Genomic DNA, 22,165 nt, shown 5'->3' with positions numbered 1-22,165 from the left:
ACATGTGCATAGACAGACAGACACTGCGCACACACACACACACACACACACACACACACACACACACACACACACACACACACACCCCAGCTGCGTGCCTCTGGTCGCACGCCCCTCCTGCCTCTCTGGAACGTGAGAGCGCTGACGGTCCCGGGCTTCCCACACTCCAGCATTATTGACACTCACACACACACACACACACACACACACACAGGAAAACTGACGCTCACACACACACAAACACAAAGGAAGTGTGCCCTGGCCAACAAAGACCAAGTGACCGACTTGCTGCCCAGCCTCACCCCCACCCTACCGTCTCCTTTACACACTCTCTCTCACCCTCTCTTTCTCCCACACACACCCACCTCTCTCCCCCGTTTCCCAGCCATGGTGCTGGTGGTGGTGGAGGCGGCGGTGGTAGTGGTGGTGGTGGTGGTGGTGGGGGGGGGGGGGGGTGCAGAGGAGCCAGCCCAGCTCCAGGGTGCACCATCTGGAGCGGCCGCGTGCTATTGTGGTCCTCGCCATGGAGACGCCCCCCCCGTGAGAACCAGGGCTGCGCCGGGAACAGACACCCGAGCAAATCCGGGGAGAGAAAAGAAGTCAAGAGAATGACACACACACACACACACACACACACACACACACAAGAAGTTTGTTGACACACACAACGTTGATTAGGCCTTCAGCAGACGCTGATTGAAAGTGACTCAAGTGATTCACTGAGGTGGGCCGACATCATGCCATTCCATAGCAGGTAGGGGGTCTGAAGGCATTGCAACAGGACACCTACACGCTGTCTCCGGGGTTCGAACCCGGAACCTCTAGGCCGGGCTAGTCATACACCCTCTAGTAGCCACTGAACGTCGCATTTAATAAATGTATCATTTATTTCAGAGGTCTGCCCATGCTCGGTTCAAAAGCCTTAAGCAAGACAGCACCAGCTCTATAGAGCTGGTCAAGATCTGCATGGTTAACTTAAAAAGGTGCAGTCTGGATCACATCTCTAATGCATGCAGATCCCTACGTCTGAGCGTGTGAAGACATGTGGAGCTCCTTGCAGGCAGATGCTTCTACTCTGCGTTCCCACTGCATATCACTCCCTTCAGAAAGTCCTACAGACATATTTCACCCAGTCATCCCACGTAGGCTGAGTGACAGCCCGGTGTGTGTGTGTGTGTGTGTGTGTTTGTGTGTGTGTGGGGGGGGGGGGTCCTTACTCCCTTCCCATCCGTTTGTTTGCACTGGTGTGTGCCCATGCGTTCCATTAATTCTATTCACGCACATCCTATTGTCACAGCTCTGGCCCGTGGTTGGCTAATATGGTGAGAACCAGAATCACATTAAAGCTGTTATAAGTAGACAGGGGAAACTGACACCCAGTGTAATCACAACACTCCACACTTTGTGTTTACCACACACACGCACACATAGACGTCGGATAACTGGACTGCAACAGAGTCATCATGAGGGATCAACAAACAAGGTAACTTCAAACCAGGTCAACTATGTGATTCATCAGCAATAACCTTTAAGACGATCCGATTTTTTTTTGTAATTGTTTAGTGTTTGTGTTCCAACTCTAGTGTTGAACTGTCAAATTGTACTTTCCCAGTCATGTCTTACATCATTTTTATTTCCTCAAATAGTAAGTTTGAATGTAATGTAGTTCTGAAATACATTTTACGCAATAAAGTAGGATTGTATTAGGAATAGGCCTCATTAAGTACTTCCCAATGTAGCTTTAACGCTGCACTAGGACGATTCTGAATGTTAATCGGTCATTGTGATGTCTCTTCAGCATGTGCAAGATGATGAGTTTGGAGAGGAAGTGCAGCGATGGCGCCGGAAAGCTCCGCGCGGCCCTGGAGACTCAGCTCCTCCATAGCGACCTCTCTGGCGCCGACGTGTGGGACAAGACGGTGTCGTTCTTCGCCGTGAAGAAAGCCCTGCTGCTCTCCCCCGGCGGCTACAGCAGATCGTCCAGAGACGCCATCCGCTTCTTCCCGAAAGCCGCGGAGGACGTGGCCCCGCTCTGCTGCCAGTAGTGACGGAGTGGACAGAGGGTCGAGGGGGAACGAGCTGATGAAGCAGGGAATACCCAGCACCATTTTTGTTTTTGTTTTAAAGATTGTCTTTCACATTGAAAGAAATGGTTTTTTTAAGCAAATTATTATTTATGTCTAATGTTTAGAATTATCTGTATGTTTTTTTTTAAATGATTTTTGATGGGTTTATAAATAGGTCTTTGTTAAATGGGTAGATTTTTTTTATTATATATTCAATGGACCATTAACACTGTGATTTGGTCCATAAATAGACCATGCACATCGTGCCTTAATCGAATATCAGTCCACTACACATAAGTTAGGATACTTTATCATATATTCACGCCTCATAGGATGAAACAAAACGGCAGAAAATAAAAGCGAGCCGGTTGTTCAATAGGATCGAGAGGTGCGAGTGATGGTGAAGACTGCTTAGGGTTTTTGGGGGGAATATTTGTGTGAAGTAAGCATAAGGGTCCCCATGGATTCCTCTGAGTTTGTGTGGAAAATAAGCCATATTGCCTTATTGAGGAAGTGTACTTCCTTCTGTATATGCATTCATCGTTGTATGAATGTCAGGAATCCTGTGTAATTTTACGTTTGCGTGAAAGAAAGTGTTTTTCTTTTTTGGAGTAGGCGTTACGTTTTTCATATTTTCAAAATGTTGTACCACACGAGTTGGAAAATTGAAAAAAATATATATTGATTGTTAAATTCGTAAAACTAGATTTATTGTGTTTTGTCATTATGATTTTCTTTCCATTTAAAAAAAATGTGGCATTCACTGTTTGACAGCTTTGTGCTGGTTCAACGTTTCTGTGCCTGGTTGGCGAGCTGTCATGAAGTTATTCAGGTGTTGTAATTGTTTAAAAAATAAATTGTACATTTAGTTCGTGTTAATACGTCAACAATGTTCTGAAAACTTTATATCCTTCGGAAACGGAGTTGCCACTATAGTCTGAGTAATACTGCCCTCTAGGGGTATAACGTAAATGGTGCAAACAAAATCATATATTCCCATTCACCATTGCAAATTAGTATAGAACCTCAGTTAATTTTGGATGGCCGAGGGCCATTATCAACGGACCAAAGCCTCTGGACCCAATGAATAGACCTACAACCAATCTGGGCAACAAAACGTGAGACACAACAATGCCAACCAGTCCCATTTTAGACGGACCCGTGCCAGGTCTGCTCGAAATCTGTCTGAACAGGAGACCTGACGCATAGGCCAGAGTAAATAAAACATGAGCTTGCAGATCGGTGATGCAACTATCGCAAGCCTAATACACTCGCCACCCATTACACCGTAAACACGCAAAAGGTCACTTTGCCCGGCAGGAAGAAGAGGTTACAGCGTCAGGACAGCGGATAGTTATTACGACTTTATTAATCATAGGCTAGATCCAAAAAGCACACATTCAGCGACAGTTGGACATTATAGCAGCGGGAAATAGGCAAATGAACAAGAAACTGGCTGAACTCCACACCATGCATTCGGACATGTACAGGGACGCCACTTTGTAACCGGCGTCTAAAGCGTTTATTTTTCGCTGACGGTGCAAACTCAGCGGCACTTTGCTTATGAGGAACCTGCTCTGGGTGGTGTGGTGGGGGGCTGACAGGAGTGTCACCATGGTAGTAGATCCATTAGTATAAAATGCGATTAGCAGAGTGATCGAGACAGTGGGCCGTCGTTGGAATATTCAAACTAAACAATAAAAGGAAAAGAACGCAGGTCCATTTATTCTTCATTTTAGTCAGGTCAGATGTTTCATCGCACGAGATGGAATCGTTCACAAGCTCCTCCGTCACCAAAAGATGGCTTCTTCGCAACAAAAAAAATAGAGAAAACAAAAAAATTTAAACCCCTCTTTTATTCATCTTTCGCTCCATTCGCTTCTGCGATCGATAAAAGACACGTTTCACATGCACTCAAGCAAAACGTTACTCATCTGCCAATCATTCACATTCCAGTTAGAACCTACATAAAGACCAACTGCAAAACAAAATAAAACGAAAACTTCGATCACAGCCGCGTGACGCGTCACCATTAAAAAGAAAAAACAAAACAGAACCAAAACCAAAAACAAACTTCTACAAACCAAACAAAAAAATGGTTAAAACAAATGCCACTCTCTAAATATGTGGTCAAATCGCCAAGCAATGGTCTTTTTTTTCCTTTTTTAAGTTACCGTAAAGATTGCACCCGAAAACAACGACGAACGCACTGAAATACAACGCGTGGTAATCCAATGCCAAGAGAATGTTGTGAACATGAGTGCTTACATTTTCCATCCGGGGCCAGAACTGCGGAAAGTGCCGTAATAGTCACCATATGGTGACCGTTTATGAACAGCGAGTAGTGAAGCAAACAGAAATAAGGCCAGAATATGCAGAGACCTGCGATTCAAGTCTCTTCTTCGCTTACATTAAATAATGTTTTTATGGATTATCTCACAGAGAAAGAAAGGAAATCTGCCCGCATCATGTTCACAACATCCAGTCTGACGGGCCATGGTGGCCATGTGGAGGGGGGGGGGGGGGGGGGGGGGCTCGGGCCCCTGATCTGTGTTACGGTTTAGTATCGCGTTAGACTTCAAGGTTGCCATAGATGGATGAATTTCATAGTTCTACACATAGTTTCTGCTTTAAATTAATCAGCAGGGGTCAACAGAGTGAGAGAGAAGCACAGTATTCGTGTGTGTGTGTGTGTGCGTGCGTTTGTGTCTGTGTCTGTGTCTGTGTCTGTGTGTGTTTGTGTGTCTGAGTCAGAGCTGTCCTCGGGTGTCATTAGTAAAGTTGGTTTTTAGACAAGTCGGGTGGTGGGTGGGTGGGTGCTGTTCAGGGCACAGAGTTCAACAGATCCTGCAGGAAGAGATCCGGTTCCGGGATGTCCGTGAGCAGACCTGGAAGAGAGAAAGCGGAGTCACAACACCGCAGGACGTATCGTCACCATCACAACCATATACGGGCAGTCCCAATTTAACATGGACGTCTTAAACAGCTAACCAAGGTAAGTCCAACAAGTGTGAGTGAGCGAGGGGGTGTGTTAGTGGGACCACTGACCTACGACGTCCAGGAATTCGGAGAAGGACTCTGCGGGCATGAGTTCGTCCTGGAAGGTTCGGAGCACGCGGTCGGAGGCCTCGTAGATGGGCATGTCGTTGTGGCGCACGTACTCGGCCAGGGAGAAGGACCAGCCGCCCTCTGTGTTGCTGGTGGGTACCTTCTGCACGGCCGCCGGGAAACCAAGGGTACGGAGCCAACGGAGCGGAGCCAAGGGAGCGCCAGGAGCCAATGGAGGACCAGGAACCAATAGATGGGATCGAGGGAATGGAGCCCATTGAAAACCAGATGCCAATGGAATGGAGCCAAAGGAAAAGCAGGAGCCAATGGAATGGAGCCAACACATGGAGAACAATGGTCAGTGTCATGCTCCATCCGTACCTCAGCCATGCGTTAGCTTTAATCGAATACAGATGCAGTGAATGCAGATGCAGGTCAGCCGGTCAGAGTGAGGCGTCCCTACTCGAGGATGCTGCACCTTCCGGGTGGGAGTTCCTCACCCATGTCGCTACACTAGAACTCAACGTGAACCACGTTCTGAACAAAATGCATCCTGGATCGGTTCATGAAGGATAGCATCCTAAGACCCCTATGCTACACATGAATCTCCATATGGACCTACCCTGAACATGTCGTAGACCAGGTCCACCAGACCCCAGAAGAGGACAGGAGAGCGGTACACGGCGTACTCCTTTGGTGATTTATCCGAGAGTCTGACAGGGGAGACGTCAGGAGCACACAGGTCAGCAGAAAGCATGTGGAATACATCCTCATCATTAATGTCACAGGACGAAGTGTTAAACATTAGAAACACAAAGGAGCGTTTATAATCGATAAGCCTCCTCGTCCTTCAGGTTCTCCTACTTGGTGGTGGGGGCGGGGGACAGCTTGCGGGCGTGCGCGGCGATCAGGAGCCGGCGCAGGAAGTGGAGGCGGCAGGACCTCCAGCGCTCGGGGGGCAGCACGTGCATGGCCAGGATGCAGAAGTAGTGCGGGCCGTCCACCTCGTAGGAGCTCTCCACCCACTTCTCACACGGCTGCTCCTGGAAGCTCTGCAGGTTCTTCTCCTCCCGCGACGTGGCCCTCGTGCTGTTGGAGGGGGGGACGGTTTAGACAGCTTGCGTGGTGTTGTTGCGGTGGGGGGGCTGACTGTTTAGACATGTCTCGTGGTGTTGTTGGGGTGGGTGACTGTTTAGACGTGTCTCGTGGTGTTGTTGGGGTGGGGGGGTGACTGTTTAGACGGGTCTCGTGGTGTTGTTGGGGTGGGTGGGCTGACTGTTTAGACGTCTCGTGTTGTTGTTGGGGTGGGTGACTGTTTAGACGGTGTCTCGAGGTGTTGTTGGGGTGGGTGACTGTTTAGACGGTGTCTCGAGGTGTTGTTGGGGTGGGTGACTGTTTAGACGTGTCTCGTGGTGTTGGGGTGGGTGACTGTTTAGACGTGTATCGTGGTGTTGTTGGGGTGGGTGACTGTTTAGACGCGTCTCGTGGTGTTGTTGGGGTGGGTGACTGTTTAGACGCGTCTCGTGTTGTTGTTGGGGTGGGTGACTGTTTAGACGTGTCTCGTGGTGTTGTTGGGGTGGGTGACTGTTTAGACGTGTCTCGTGGTGTTGGGGTGGGTGACTGTTTAGACGTGTCTCGTGGTGTTGGGGTGGGTGACTGTTTAGACGTGTCTCGTGGTGTTGTTGCGGTGGGGGTGTGACTGTTTAGACGTGTCTCGTGGTGTTGGGGTGGGTGACTGTTTAGACGTGTCTCGTGGTGTTGGGGTGGGTGACTGTTTAGACGTGTCTCGTGGTGTTGGGGTGGGTGACTGTTTAGACGTGTCTCGTGGTGTTGGGGTGGGTGACTGTTTAGACGGGTCTCGTGGTGTTGGGGTGGGTGACTGTTTAGACGTGTCTCGTGGTGTTGGGGTGGGTGACTGTTTAGACGGGTCTCGTGGTGTTGTTGCGGTGGGGGTGTGACTGTTTAGACGTGTATCGTGGTGTTGTTGGGGTGGGTGACTGTTTAGACGTGTCTCGTGGTGTTGTTGGGGTGGGTGACTGTTTAGACGTGTCTCGTGGTGTTGTTGGGGTGGGTGACTGTTTAGACGTGTCTCGTGGTGTTGTTGGGGTGGGTGACTGTTTAGACGTGTCTCGTGGTGTTGTTGCGGTGGGGGGGTGACTGTTTAGACGTGTCTCGTGGTGTTGGGGTGGGTGACTGTTTAGACGGTGTCTCGAGGTGTTGTTGGGGTGGGTGACTGTTTAGACGATGTCTCGTGGTGTTGTTGGGTGGGGGGTTGACTGTTTAGACGATGTCTCGAGGTGTTGGGTGGGGGTGTGACTGTTTGGACGCGTCTCGTGGTGTTGTTGGGGTGGGTGACTGTTTAGACGCGTCTCGTGTTGTTGTTGGGGTGGGTGACTGTTTAGACGCGTCTCGTGTTGTTGTTGGGGTGGGTGACTGTTTAGACGGGTCTCGTGGTGTTGTTGGGTGGGGGGCTGACTGTTTAGAAGGTGGTTAGAAGCAGTCAACATATAAACAGCTCTTTCCTTAAGGCCAGGTCTATGTGTTATGATGAAAAATAGATGAAAATAAATAAATACAAATCTTCCTTATCTCCAGTGAGTAACATTGACTAATCCCCCGCAACATTAAGATGTCGGTTTTTATCCCATGGACCGATCAGCCCTGTGGTAAGGTGGGGGGCCACTCGGTACGTACGTGTTGAGGACGTAGAGCACCGTGTGGAGGATGTAGGGGATGAGGTGGATGTTGCTCTCGCGCCCGCCTCCGCCCGAGTCCACGCTGAAGGACTGCTCCGTGGCGAAGCGCAGGAACAGCAGCTTGGTGTCGTGGATGTTGAGCTGGTAGGTGGGCTCCCGCTGGCCCGTGCACTCCTGTAGGTACGTGTTGTGCCTGCGCCGCGGGGGAGAACAGGTTTACATGAGCCCGCTGTACGGGGGCGGTGGGAGAAGCCCTAAACAGCGTCACCTACCAGCAACATTTGAATAATTGTTTTATGGGGACACTATTTTCCGTCAAAAGTTTACACCTTTTTTATTATTATTGCCTAAGTTTATGGGGACATTATAGGGTATATCTGACTATTAAAAAAGAGCAAGTTCATTAATCAAGAAGGAAACATGAGCATAATCCGCCATGGATAATAATCATATTACCACAAAGCTAACGAAATTGAACATCCACAACACAAGGCAGTACATGCCAATGAGCTGGATCAATTACAAAACGTGCGTGCGCGTGCGCGTGTGTGCGTGTGTGTGTGATGGGGAGAGTTCTCACCTTGCTAAGCAGGTAGCGAAGGCCGACTCTGGTACCTGTGGCCCCCACACCGGGAGCAGCCCGTTACACCGGGTGTTGGCGTTCTGGAGCGCAGCGCTCTCCCACTCCTCTCTCCCACGGGCCAGCCTGCCAGAGCGGGGGGGGGGGGGGGGGGTTAATCCAACGCTAACAACCACCGACAAACAGAAGGCAAAAACCACATGCTCACCAAGGAAGAACATTTTGGTTGCAGCTGATAAAAATCACAAAATAACAATAACTTTATAGATGAAAGTAAGTAGTATCTAATCATTCTTGGTAACTGTGGTGTCAGCTGAACAAACTACTCCAGGGTATCGTGATTCATTCATTCCAAATTTAGCGATTCGCCAAACCCTTTTCTTGGCAAAGTGACTTGCAGTGAATTTGGCCCCAGGTTAATGAGGCATCTTGCATTGTTGTAGTGGGCTCCTACCTGACCGCAGCCAGGTGACAGTCGTAGTGGACTATGTTAAAGTGCGACACGGTGCTGTAGCCCTGCTGTTTCCTGGGCTTATTCTCAAACTCCTCCAGGGTGACCCGCTTGGTGTGGGTGTAGATACCCAGCACCTTGGTAGACTGGGAGGGGGAGAGGGAGAGAGGGAGAGAGAGAGAGAAGGGGAGAGAGGGGGAGAGGGAGAGAGGGAGAGGGAGAGAGGGGTCAACACAGCAGCAGAGCCAAGGACGTCCAAACGATTTCTTTATTGGGCTGAATGTAATTTTAGAATAACTAAATTAAACTTAAAAAGATTACAACTGAACATAAAAATAAACCAACAATAGATCCCACTATATGATTGACAGAACAGGCAACATAAAGGTTTCTAGATACTCAAAGAAGACCTTAACACATTTACAACCATACAAACGACGGGGCAGAAGGAAGGACGTTAGGGATGTTAAAGCAACACATCCACCTATAAACCTGTTCAGAGGTGTGTGTGTACCTGGAACTTATAGCCCTCTCTACAGATGCAGCAGGTCAGCCCTGGCTCCTCGATCAGCTCCTCCATCTGCTTCAGCAGGGGAGTCTTGGTCACCACCTGACCCTTCTCGTTGGTCTGAAACACAACACATCGCTATGGAGACGGCTGCGCACAACAACAACGACATCGTCCTCCCTGAATGCAGACGGAACAATAATAACCGTGATATTATTTCATTAAATTAAGGTTTATCTGTAAAGCAGCTCTCTGAACAAAAGTTACATAGTGCTAGCAGCCAGAACCAGCCAGAACCAGCCAGCCAGCACCAGCCGGCACCAACCAGCCAGCACCAGCCGGCACCAATCAGCCAGAACCAGCCAGAACCAGCCCCGGCTGTGTCTAGGGGAGGGCTACGTACGGTCATGCCCAGCGTGCCCAGGGCCTTCTGCCTCATGGCCATGGCCATGCGTTTCTTCTCGGCGCGGGTCTCTCGGCGGGCGGCGTCGATCTTCAGGTTGACGTTGGCGTGCTCGCGCAGTGCCTCCAGCAGGTTCTCTGCCAGCGTGCCGATGCCCTCGTCACTCGACACCTGCTCCAGCTTGTGGAGGTTGGTGATGGAGTCCGTACCGATCAGTGCCTGGAGGGGGGAGACCAGAGCGTGGGAGAGGGTTTACAGAGTGTTTAGCGCCATAGAGCCATAGAGTAACATACGAACATGAGCTCTTCATTTATAATGCTTTATTCAATATGGTCTTAATTCATGCATCCCTTTGTCCTCAATGCTTAATGTCCATGTGTAGTTTCTCCCCTTTCACCTTAAGGACCATGATAGAAACAAGCCTTTGGGCTTTATTGTGTTGTTTTTGAAAACTTTTGTTCAATAAAGTTTTCAATCAATCATTTATTTATTTATTGCTTCCTTTACCAAATAAAAATTGTGATACAAACTCTACATTTCAAAAACATTTTATTTGGGGTGGGTTTGTATCTCCCTGGGTGGGGTTGTCTTAGTGGGTGCTATGTACCTGGGTGGGGCTGTCTTAGTGGGTGCTATCTACCTGGGTGGGGCTGTCTTAGTGGGTGCTATGTACCTGGATGGGGTTGTCTTAGTGGGTGCTATCTACCTGGTTGGGGTTGTCTTAGTGGGTGCTATGTACCTGGGTGGGGTTGTCTAAGTGGGTGCTATCTCCCTGGGTGGGGTTGTCTAAGTGGGTGCTATGTACCTGGGTGGGGCTGTCTTAGTGGGTGCTATGTACCTGGGTGGGGGGGTGCTAACTACCTGGGTGGGGCTGTCTTAGTGGGTGCTATGTACCTGGGTGGGGGGGTGCTAACTACCTGGGTGGGGCTGTCTTAGTGGGTGCTATGTACCTGGGTGGGGGGGTGCTAACTACCTGGGTGGGGCTGTCTTAGTGGGTGCTATGTACCTGGGTGGGGGGGTGCTATGTACCTGGGTGGGGGGGTGCTATGTACCTGGGTGGGGGGGTGCTATGTACCTGGGTGGGGCTGTCTTAGTGGGTGCTATGTACCTGGGTGGGGCTGTCTTAGTGGGTGCTATGTACCTGGGTGGGGCTGTCTTAGTGGGTGCTATGTACCTGGGTGGGGCTGTCTTAGTGGGTGCTATGTACCTGGGTGGGGGGGTGCTATGTACCTGGGTGGGGGGGTGCTATGTACCTGGGTGGGGGGGTGCTATGTACCTGGGTGGGGGGGTGCTATGTACCTGGGTGGGGGGGTGCTGGGTAGCGAGCCCTCGGAGGAGTCTCAAGATGAAAGGCAGCGCTGGTCTGGAGAGGAACTTCTTCCACACGTCAGCGTCCAGACTGGATGATAAAGACACAGACACAGCGGTGAGGGAACCAGAAAATAGGTAACGTACAGAAATTATGACCTATATTGGCTTCACAGTCCAGTAACAGGATCACAAATATTCTGAATAAGATTCATTCATGAAATAGTATTATCTATCAAAAAAAGGTAAAAATATGGCATTGTGTTGAAAAATTAAATAGATCATAATCCGTCAATGGAGTAAAGTAGGTTGATGCAGTATTAAGTTATGGTTAAATCATTAGGACACATCTAGAATGAAAAAGTGGTGATTGGCGCAGGCTGTGCATCGACATTAAGCAACAATCCGTTTGCGTTCAAACCAAGAACCAGAAGGCTGCCACAGAGCTGGACGTACTTTTTGGCATTAGGGATGTGTTTCTTCATGTAGTCCAGGGCACTTTGGCTGATCCCCTTCTGGAGAATTAGGTCCTTCAGCTGATGGCCGTTGCTGTTGTTCTTGATTCCCGCAGCGATCTTGCAGAAGCAGTCGAGGAATACCTTGTCGTCCGCACTGTGCTCCTCATCGTACCTGGAGGGAGAGACACGCGCGCGTGAGTGCTGCTTCCACCCAACTCAGTGTAAACCACGACGCATTAGAGGCAATCACGCAACACCACCTACCAGAGGGACTTCAAATACATGGATTGGGAGGAAGCGACGACGAGATAAAGAAAGGCGTTCATGTCAAACGCTGTGTGACTCCAAGGTGGCTCAATGGGCTTTACTCGCCATTCGTACTATAGAGTCTCTTGAAACCTTTAAAACCTCCTTCAAAACTCTGGGCTAACCCACTTAACTCCACCCACCAGCCAATTTCATGAATAAATTGCATTGTTTAGATTATTATTTATTTTTTAATTTGTTTGTTTTAACTATATTTGCCTGTTTCTAAATTATATTTGCTTGGCTAAACTGTAAGGCGACCGTGCGAGTTGTGAAAGCAATAAAATCACTAAATAAAATGTATTATTATCAGTGTTATTACTTGTCGAAGCTGCAGCAGGGCTTGAATCGCTCCACCAGGATTCTCATCTTCTCCAGCTCTCCGAAGGACAGGTAGGGGATGATGCGCAGCAGGCCCTGCAGGACGCTGGGGTTGGAGCGCACAAAGGGGGTGTTGATCTGGTCCAGCAGCATCACCAGCTGGTCCTTATCGCCCGTCAGCAGCAGGTTACTCTGGGAGGGGGGGGGGGGGGGGGGGGGAAGACGATTGGGACTCAGCGGCACTAGCTTTGTTCGTTTATTCATCACCATTAGAACCACGTAGCGCTTTCATCTCATGGATTAGTAAATTGTGTTATTTGAGCAATCCTGGTGGATGAGCCCTGTTGGATGATTTAGCAAGACTGTTGAAGGCTCACTGGGGATATATAGTAAAATAATTATAACAATCCTTAATGACCGAAGATTACTACTAGATACCAGAAAAAAATAAATGTTTCTAATGGAAGAGGGTTATGAAGGAGATCCATCGCATTCAAGCGAAAACAAAGTGCAGATGATATTCCCCAACTGCCATTTCAGGACAGTTGACCCCAACCGAATTTTGTGAAAGCCAGCAATCTCAACCAGGGTGTGTGTGTGTGTGTGTGTGTGTGTGTGTGTGTGTGTGTGTGTGTGTGTGTGTGTGTGTGTGTGTGTACTGCCTGGCCCTCAACCCTAGTCTCGAGAGGTCTCACCTTGTCCTCTGAGATCTCAGCGTTGGCTTCATCCAGGATGATCTCCATGATGCTCAGGACCTGCTCCGCTATGGAGGCCCCGCCGCTGTCCTTGCTCTCCTGCTCCGCTACCAGGGCCTGGAGGAGGGGACACAAGCAGTCTGGGGATCAGGGGCTGGAGAGCAGTACCTCCACTGCCGTTTTAGGATTCACGGCCATCAATTATAAGATAGGGCTTTATTAGAAAACTTCACTGTCATTATTATGACTAATGTCTGCATGAATTATCAGACTTGTATTGAATGATATAGAACAACATCAGCAGATAGTTTGTGATTAAGACGTCTCTGTTCTCACCAGGTTGAGCGTTCCCAGCATGACGTTGAGTGTGTTCATCTCTGGTCTGACCAGCTGCTGTCGGTTCACCTTTACCTTCACACAGTAGCTGAACAGCTTCAGCAGCACCTGGGTTAACGCATACACAAACACATTACGGATTTATTTACATTCTGGGTCAGGGAATATGAAGTAGACAAATGAACGTGGCAGGTTTGTACTACTGCAGAGCTAGTAGCTACTAATGGAAATATTATTCCTTAAGCAGGTGATTTTATTTGATTTCGTCCTGAACATCAGCATTATTGATGTGCAATAAAGATCCACAGTCATTCATAATAATTCAGTTACTGATCCATTTAGAGTTTGTAGAGTTTTACATGTGTGCGTCCTGACTTACGGTGAGAAGGTGCCTCCCTTGTTTGAAGTCTTTGATTCCCGACAGGCGGTTCAGCATACACTCCAGCCCCCGACACTGGGCCATCACACCCGCCATCTTGTACACCTCCTCGTCATCCTCCTCTTCGTCTACGATACGCAAACAAATTCAGCATTTAATTCAGTTTTTTTTCCTGCATTACCATCATGTTGAACCTCTTTCACAACACAGAGTAGTCGTGAAAATGTATGAAGTAGTCATGATGCATAGGGTTACCTGTGGTCAAGTCCATTAATGTAAATGATGTATAGGGTTACCTGTGGTCAAGTCCATTAATGTAAATGTTTATAGGGTTACCTGTGGTCGAGTCCATTAATGTAAATGATGTATAGGGTTACCTGTGGTTGAGTCCATTAATGTAAATGATCTATAGGTTACCTGTGGTCGAGTCCATTAATGTAAATGATCTATAGGTTACCTGTGGTCGAGTCCAGCGACTCAATGAACTCCTCGGTAGCGTCACCCAGAAGGCCTCTCATGCGGTAGATGATTCTCATTGGTTCACCCTGGCAACAAAAAACAAAAAACAAGCCTGTTAACCCAGACATTAATAATTACACTGCTTTAATCTGAAGGTACGGCAGAACCAAACAGTCAAACCATCGTAACCGACTCTCCTGGCTTCACTGAAACAGAGGTTATGAATACTGTTGGTAGATGGTTAATTAACCCAGACCCATATGGTCATAATGGGACTCACCTCATTGGTGGGGCACCACACCTTCTTGTAGACCTCAGCGACAGACAGGTCCAAGCTAATGATTTTGTTGTTCACCAAAAGCTATGGGGGAAAGTCACATTTTAAGTTCTTATAAGTCTATGAATGTATATCTTTAATGTTCTTAAATGCTGCTATAGTGCTTTGGGATTTAAACTGTGGAAAAGGTCTGACAGCTCCCACGTTCTTTAAACATTGTATACCATTGTATACTAGTCTATGTATTTATACAATGGTCCGGTCACGTGACTGCAGGGTAATGGTCCAGTCATGTGACTGCAGGGTAATGGTCCAGTCATGTGACTGCAGGGTAATGGTCCGGTCATGTGACTGCAGGGTCATGGTCCGGTCACGTGACTGCTGGTTATGGCCTGGTCATGTGACTGCAGGTTAATGGTCCAGTCATGTGACTGCAGGGTAATGGTCCGGTCACGTGACTGCTGGTTATGGCCTGGTCATGTGACTGCCGGCTAGGGCCTGGTCATGTGTCTGCTGGCTAGGCCCTGGTCATGTGTCTGCTGGCTAGGCCCTGGTCATGCGACTGCAGGCTAGGGTTGTGGTGGAGTGCTCACCTCCATGCCACTGTCGTCCTCCAGCAGGGCCACCAGGTCACAGTCCTGGCAGATCTTGTTCTTGATGTCCCTCATCAGGGGCCTGATGCCCGGCTCGTTGCTGCTGTACGGGTTCCCTGGCATGCGGCCCTGCAAGAAGTCCTCCTGCTGGGGGTCCTTCTCCAGGGTCACGAAGAACTCCGTCACCTCGTTCTCCTCCTGGAGGAGGTGGTGGTGGGGAGACAAGGGTGAGGGGGTGACCTGTGACCTCTTTCATATAGCAGCAGACGGCTATTATAGAGGTCGCTGAGACCACGTCTTTAATCATTTCATATTATAGCATTAGATGATTGCATTATACTTTCAATATATCTGCTAGGAATAGTACTGTAATAGTGATATTTTAGAGACCCTTTATCCAAATGACCTGCGATAGTCAAATATCTATAAGAAGCTGGTTGGGGTTATCCATCTCGCTTAAGGGACGCCTTTTTCAATGTGTCCTGCTTAGCAAATACTGTAAATTTGTATTAAAATGCAATCTGCATCACACACTGTTACACAGGTTACATTAATTAACGCCCGCGCTGCAGTGAGCCGTGTTTGGCCTCGATCATTAGGTCAGATGAACGGCTCTGTGAGGCGGTGTGTGGAGCCTGAACGGGGGGTGAAACTCACAGGGTAGATGATGCTGCACAGCCGCTCAAAGATGAACACGGGTGTCCGGTAGTCGTCCAGGTCGTAGCGCTTGGCGGTCTCGATGCACACCGCCATGAAGGCCTTGGTCTCAGACTCCGTTCCTGAAGACACACGCGTGTAAATAAGTCATTTGATCCCAAACCAGGGGCCTTCATGAGTGTTCTCTGATGAATGCCGTCGGCAGGGAATTTATAATTAACCCTTAGAACCGTTTAGGGTTCAGAGGTCAAGGTCTAAAAAAACTAGGACTGAAACTATATTGCAATTACCGTCAAGTAGGATGGTAATTGTTTGGTTAATATTACATATTACATTAATTTTCCTCGTCTTGAAATTGAATGTGTATTAAGAAGTGGACAGAAACATTGGCTAAACTATAGCCTAACATCCTGTAAGGGCTGCACAGGCCCATATCGGAGCACCCCCCCTAACTCCAAGCTCTCTAAAGGAGAGGAAAAAACCTGGGAAGGAACTGGGAAGGAATCCCCCCTACCAGGGAGGGTTGGAAATCAACACTTCCATGAACCACCGTCCCAACCACGCAGCCACCCACCTGTGGTCATGTCCTCCAGCATCTCCAGCAGCATGTCCTGGGTCTCGTCGATGAGCTTGGTGCGCTGGACGACCAGCTTCCTCAGGCACAGGTAGCCGTTGAGCACCGTGCCCACCAGGCGGCTCTTGAAGTGCCGCTTGATGGAATCCACCTCCACAAACGACGACAGCAGACCTGGGGGAAGCCATTCACTTGGGGTCAAAAGGTGTGAATTCGATAGGGTATCACAAGCCTCTTTAATCTCAAGTGTGAGTATCAGGATTCTGTGCTTCGAATGCAAATGCCCAAAGCGTCAACCTTGTCGAAGTGGAAGCAAATGAGATCAGATGAAAAACCTACCTGTCAAACTCTTGAGGGCGTAGCCTTGCTGGAGGTCAGTGCTCAGCGTAGCTTCTTCCAGAGACAGCAGGTTGGCGATCTCCTACACAGAGATACATACAGAGATACTGCTCATGAATAACTGCTTCTGAAACACTTGGTACTCCGCCACTTTGGAGCACATAGAGGCATTTAAATGAGCCGTTTGCTGGCGTTTAAAGAGAATGCATATTAAAGACGAAGCAATGCCCTGTGGATTGCTCAATAGTGCATTCATGAGTTAAATCGTCATCATTGAATCGCAGTGGTACAAGGGTATTTCTATAAGCACATTTTTGAAGGTCGGGAACATGGCAAAATACTAGGATTAAAAACATCCACCAATAGGCATTTACAGTGTATACATATATTAATTCATGGAGCATCTGGTCATCCAGTCACCTTGGTGATGAGGTTGCCGATGTAGGGCAGGACCCCACGGGCAGCAAGGTACACCTTCCAGTGGGCAGGCTTGATGAGCTTCTGGTACAGACCCAGGTACTCCACCGCACACTCCCCTGCCACACTCAGCTCATCCAGGTAGCTGACACAAACACACACACAAACAGTCAGTACAGTAGAGTGCACACGGCGGACAAGCATCGCTCGCGGAATAACCTCAGCACAACAAGAGTCATTAGAGCATAAAGATTGAACCTAGAAATGAAAGGTTTCCACATCCTTATTCATCCGTTCAGTGTCCTCCACCCGGCACCATGAAGCCAGACTGTATGATGAACCCTGGTTCGTGGGCTCCTACCTGGTGAGCAGGTCCAGGACTTGCTGCTTGCGGCTGGGTATGGTAGTGAGGGCCTCCACGATGGTACATGCGGCCTGTCTCGCTGCTTGGGTGGCAGGCGTGAAGAGCACCTACAACAAAAGAACCAGCAACTATATCACGGGACGCCGGAAAACAAACAATACACCGCGTCCTCTTTGTATATCTGACTCAGGGAGAAGGCGTTGGGGGGAGCGTAGTGAGCGGCTGTTACCTGTCGCAGCCAGTTGTTGTGGCTGAGTTTGAGCAGGCGGGGGAACAGGCCCTCGGTCCGGGCCCTCATGAACTGCTTCCACTTCCACACGTACTTCTCCAGGAGGTACTGCCTCCGCAGCTCCACCTTGCTCTGGGGTTTGGACACCGCCTCCTGGCCTGCAGATGGAGCACAACCACTTGTAAATACTTACTCTAATCGACGAGACATTTTATTAGAAGTGCTGACAGGTATTGGTTGGAAGGCCGTTGAATAAGGTTCTTTAAAAGGGGGCAGGAAAGTCTAGTTGATTGGGTGTTTGACTCCAAGCCTAAAGGTTGTGGGCTTAAAGCTGATTGTTGTTGCTCAGGGATGCCTAGCGGTACTGTCTACTGGCATCTCTGATATAGACGCCCAAATGGATCAAATCGGCTGAAATACTAGTGGTTAAATCCATTGCATTCCAGTGGTCCTTTTGGGTCCGTTTTTCAGAGCGCCCCACTTACAACGAGCTGGGAGGCACTTCTTCCAGGCTTCGTAGGACGCTTTGGGGTCCTTCTTGAGCCAGAGCTGGGCCTGGGCGTGGATCTCATTGCTGTAGGGCTTCACTGTGGTCAGAGACTCCACTGCAGCATCCTACTCACGCACACACACAAAATGAAATATATCGATTGGAAAATAGTTCATTATATATTTTAGAACAAACCTAAAGGGGCATTTAAAAATTGGAGCCTTTCGAAGATTTGAGAAAAAAAAAAACATCCCTTCTAGTTCTATTCAAGCAGATCATGTGACGCTCCAGGACCAATGGCTGCGAGGCGTTTACCTTGTTCTTCTTGCTGGTGGGAGCAGGGGGCTTGATGAGCTTCTGCAGGATCCTGAGACACATCAGGGTGATGTTCTCAACCACCACGGGCGTCTTGATGTTCACAGACATGAGGAACAGACTGAGGGCTGGATGGGGAGAGATGGGAACATCAGTTAGTAGGATGTGTCTAGTGTCACTTAGTCATGCCAAAGGAGGGAAAGCTGGCTTTACATCCATTAGGCACAGCATTAAAATCATTAACATATGCCTTTTGTTGTATGTCTGAGCCCCAATTTGCCTTCCAGATGCGAAACAATCATGCCTACTGAAGTCCAAAAGCAGTTAAACTGAAGGAAAAGTAAATACCTGGTGAAATGAAAGGTAAATCCATATGAACAACGTACCACAACGCAGCCTGAGCTCCCAGCATCCGCCCTCTTTAGAGATGGAGTCCGTCAGCAGCAGCATCTCATACTGCAGATTACTGACCTGCAAGGTGAGGGAAACCAGAAGCATCAGACACACACCCAAAGACACTGGCTACCTAACTTCATTTGCTTTATAGACCAACTTAACTCTGTACTGTGCAGCGTTTTCACTGCAGCCATTCAATTCGCTTAAAAGTATTTTTAAGTGATGACTGCGTTTCCGAGATGGATATGAATTCTTATCATGTAGGATACTAGAAAGTGACAGTGGGTATGTGACTTCAGGGGTTCAGTTGAGTAGGGATGGTTAACATCGTACCAGATCTGGATTTGCCCAGTGTCCTTTCAGGGCAGAAGACACTTTGGCGATGATGAGGTCATTCATCTGCTGAGTGGCTTCTGGGTGATCCCTGGAAGAAGAGAAGCAAACAAAGTCTCAACGTTATGCCTGAGGAAACCACCACATGCATGGAGCTAGGCGTGTGAAACAGTGCCTATCACACGGTATTAAGTGTTAAACCAAAGTGAGAATGAATGCAGATACATGGCGTGTGGTCATTTAGTTCACAGTTAAGCTCAAGGTAGGGGCCTCTTGCTCAAGGATGCCTCCATGTGGATCCGTGGTGGATCAAAACCAGAACTTTTCCGGCTAGGAGTCATACACACCAAACCACTACACCTAGTGACTGACTTCCTGTGTCTTTGTACGTCTTTGGATTGCTGAAGTCACTCATTCCCTCCACAGCCGTTTACAAACCAACTGCACTACGTTGATACTCCGTTCACAACCCCCCCCACGCGGCTGTCCTCCCGAGCAGACCCACAAGGGCGAGGACTCACCTGGTGAGGAGGCAGACCAGCTGCCGCACCTCCTCCCGCATGGAGGCCGTGCCCCGCCGCAGGTTGTACTCAAACAGCTCCCGGATCAGCCCCTGGAGGACCAGGATCTGCCGCAGGGCGGGGTTGGTGGCGAGGGCGCGCAGCAGCGTGATGCAGTGGCCCGTGACGGCCGAGGCGCAGCCGTAGCACTTGTTGGAGGAGGTGTGGCCGCAGCCCAGCACGGAGAGGGCGCGGTACTGGCTGGCGGTGAAGGTGGGCTGGCTGCCGCCGCTGCTGCTGCGGGACGACTTGGTGGCCGCCTCGCGCTGCTGGAGGTCGTACTCCAGGAGCTCCTTACGGGACGCCAGGACCTTCTGCTCACACACACACAGGGGGGAGGAGAAGAACCGGGTTCAGGGGGTTCTCATGGACCGTCTGCAGATGAGTGACATTCTCTTCAACCTTCGTAGTACAGGTTGGGTCAAAATGTAGCAGTGTAAATTGGATGGTAACAATCCAAGAAGGGTTTCGATTTGGTCCTTATGTCTATCGTGCAGCAGACTACACTGGAAATTACAACAGGCGAGGGGAATAACAGAGGCGCTCCTACCTGTATGATCTTGGAGAGCTCGTCGAAGGAGGTCTTGCAGTCTCCGCTGTACTCCTGGGCCAGCTGCTGGATGTAGCGGTTGACGTTGGCCGACGTGGCCCCCAGTCCCCCCCCGGCTCCAGAGTCGTCCTGGTGGAGGAGCAGGGGAAGGGGTTAGGAACAGGAGGGAGACAGAGAGAGACAGAGAGAGACAGATTCTGTAGTGAGGTACCGGCATTCTGAGCGACTCACCTGAGGTTTTTCTGGTGCGGCCTCGTTGACCTTGGACAGAAGGCTCTCCAGCTGGGGCCGGTGGCCCATCAGCTGGTGATACACCCGGTCGGCCTTATCCAGCAGAGTGTTGATGTTGGTCACAGCCTGCAGAGAAACACATCCAGGACCGTTTAAGGTCACTTCTACACATACTAGGAAGACGAGTCAGTAATGGGTCTCTGGGTTGGGTTGTAGCCCGCGGGAGGTTTCAAATGATCTGTATTTTGGCCCAAGAGGTGCGCCGTACCTTCTTCCTGTCCTCCTCGTTCTCGATGGGATCCACAGCGCAGCAGGGTTTGGCGTACAGCATGAAGTCAAAGCGGGCGTATTTGCAGAAACCACAGGCGTTGCACAGGAAGGGGTCCTTCTCGTCGTAATTGATGGACCTGAGGCAATGGACGACGAGGTGGTTTAAGTTAAACTAGCGCCAAATGAAAAAATGTAAATGAAATCTTATTTTCTGTCCGACAGTTCGGCCGCTAGTCTCCAGTTGGCCAGAAGAAGGTCGGGGGCTCACCTGCACTTGTGGCACTGGTACACGTTCTCCCCGCAGTTCCCACACACGCCCGGGTTGGCCGGCACGGAGGCGCTGCAGCGGGGGCACTGCAGCGTCTCCGTGGACGCCTGGTAGTTCTCGTAGAAGTCCGAGAACTCGATCATCAGGTTGGACGCCACGATGGGCAGCGGCAGGTCGATCTTCACCTCTGTCTGGCCCGGGGTCAGCTGCACCTTCTTGGCCTTGTGCCAGCGGGCCGGCCTGGGGAGAGGGAGAGAGGGGAGAGAGGCAGAGGGGGAGAGGGGAAGGGAGGAGAGAGGGAGAGAGGGGGAGAGAGGGAGAGAGCTTGTTAATAATTTGGACTTTCATAAGGAGGACTTTAATCTCTCCAGTGCACGTCTTTTCACTCCACTCAAAGCAAGGGTGAGTTGCTGCTGTGAATACTGATTTTAAGTTAATGGGAAAAACACGATTTAGCGTCATGGAAAAGGACGGCATAGCTTCAAACCAACAAGATACCTGATCTTAAACAGCGGTACAGAGCGGGAGCGACCAGCCACAGACGACTCACTTGTTCTTGAGCTCCACGATGGCCTGCACCGTCCTGTTGTTGTAGTAGAGGTTGATGGTGCGGACCATCTTGGTGCGCTTCAGGTCCCCTATCTTCACCGTCACCTTGCTGATGGTGTGGCTGCCGATCAACTTCACCACCTGCTGGGTGGTGGTGTAGCGCGTGTCCACTTTGATCGAGGACAGCTTGATGTTCTGTGGACGAACCAAAATGAGGATTTGAATAAAAACCCCACCACAACAATTGACAAAACAAAATGTTGAGCTGCGTATTAACGGACTCATGTCAGAAAGGGACTCACAGAGAGGGGGACTTCTGGGTTGTTGCAGACCAGGCAGGGGTCACTCTCCAGGAAGAACCCGTCAAACTCCACCAACCCAGACAGAGTGCTGTAAAAGAAGGATGTTGGTGATTTATTTGATGGTCTTTCCGAGGGTCAAAGTGTGAGTAGAAGACTGGGTCATTTTAGTCATTCTGGTTAATGGAGGTTAAATGGAAGGGTGAATGCTCACTTGTAGATGTTGGAGTTGGGGTGGTTGGTCAGTATGTGGTTCTGTGTCCTCAGGATCTCCACAGCTTTCTGGGAATATTCCTTAAGCTGGAGGGACGGAAAAAAACCCACAATTTATGAAAATGCAAACATAAGATAAATATTGTACTGGTGGCAATTTCGCTTGCTATGCACAGAATACTTTGACTTTTATATTCTGGTCAACATTTCTCAATAGATGTATTTTG

At 49.4% G+C, this 22,165-nt stretch overlaps 1 protein-coding gene across 17 annotated transcripts in view; it reads right to left on the bottom strand.

The window, feature by feature from the left end:
• Positions 1–3,415: 3,415 nt before the first annotated feature.
• The window catches only part of ubr4 (ubiquitin protein ligase E3 component n-recognin 4), a 59,094-nt gene continuing 40,344 nt past the window's right edge, over positions 3,416–22,165 (bottom strand). For all 17 annotated transcript variants that reach the window (XM_030338367.1, XM_030338450.1, XM_030339104.1 and 14 more), the window contains 36 exons: positions 21,940–22,025; positions 21,729–21,816; positions 21,428–21,621; positions 20,878–21,117; positions 20,608–20,746; positions 20,340–20,465; positions 20,109–20,237; positions 19,520–19,872; positions 18,999–19,089; positions 18,656–18,740; positions 18,270–18,397; positions 17,950–18,079; positions 17,465–17,622; positions 17,233–17,342; positions 16,875–17,016; positions 16,455–16,536; positions 16,116–16,289; positions 15,542–15,663; positions 14,885–15,082; positions 14,295–14,375; positions 14,013–14,100; positions 13,556–13,683; positions 13,177–13,284; positions 12,841–12,957; positions 12,147–12,337; positions 11,517–11,690; positions 11,052–11,151; positions 9,753–9,971; positions 9,356–9,469; positions 8,845–8,987; positions 8,391–8,516; positions 7,809–8,003; positions 5,979–6,203; positions 5,737–5,827; positions 5,115–5,277; positions 3,416–4,954 (listed from right to left, as the gene is read on the bottom strand). In XM_030338367.1, the coding sequence (XP_030194227.1) occupies positions 4,890–4,954; positions 5,115–5,277; positions 5,737–5,827; positions 5,979–6,203; positions 7,809–8,003; positions 8,391–8,516; positions 8,845–8,987; positions 9,356–9,469; positions 9,753–9,971; positions 11,052–11,151; positions 11,517–11,690; positions 12,147–12,337; positions 12,841–12,957; positions 13,177–13,284; positions 13,556–13,683; positions 14,013–14,100; positions 14,295–14,375; positions 14,885–15,082; positions 15,542–15,663; positions 16,116–16,289; positions 16,455–16,536; positions 16,875–17,016; positions 17,233–17,342; positions 17,465–17,622; positions 17,950–18,079; positions 18,270–18,397; positions 18,656–18,740; positions 18,999–19,089; positions 19,520–19,872; positions 20,109–20,237; positions 20,340–20,465; positions 20,608–20,746; positions 20,878–21,117; positions 21,428–21,621; positions 21,729–21,816; positions 21,940–22,025 (5,103 nt within the window). In that variant the 3' untranslated portion in view covers positions 3,416–4,889. The remainder of the gene's footprint in view (positions 4,955–5,114; positions 5,278–5,736; positions 5,828–5,978; positions 6,204–7,808; positions 8,004–8,390; positions 8,517–8,844; positions 8,988–9,355; positions 9,470–9,752; positions 9,972–11,051; positions 11,152–11,516; positions 11,691–12,146; positions 12,338–12,840; positions 12,958–13,176; positions 13,285–13,555; positions 13,684–14,012; positions 14,101–14,294; positions 14,376–14,884; positions 15,083–15,541; positions 15,664–16,115; positions 16,290–16,454; positions 16,537–16,874; positions 17,017–17,232; positions 17,343–17,464; positions 17,623–17,949; positions 18,080–18,269; positions 18,398–18,655; positions 18,741–18,998; positions 19,090–19,519; positions 19,873–20,108; positions 20,238–20,339; positions 20,466–20,607; positions 20,747–20,877; positions 21,118–21,427; positions 21,622–21,728; positions 21,817–21,939; positions 22,026–22,165) is intronic.

The sequence above is a fragment of the Gadus morhua genome, chromosome 1 (assembly GCF_902167405.1).
Source record: "Gadus morhua chromosome 1, gadMor3.0, whole genome shotgun sequence".
Taxonomy (NCBI): Eukaryota; Metazoa; Chordata; class Actinopteri; order Gadiformes; family Gadidae; genus Gadus; species Gadus morhua.
The sequence above is the reverse complement of the archived record's forward strand: the minus strand, read 5'-3'. Positions and strand labels throughout refer to the sequence as shown.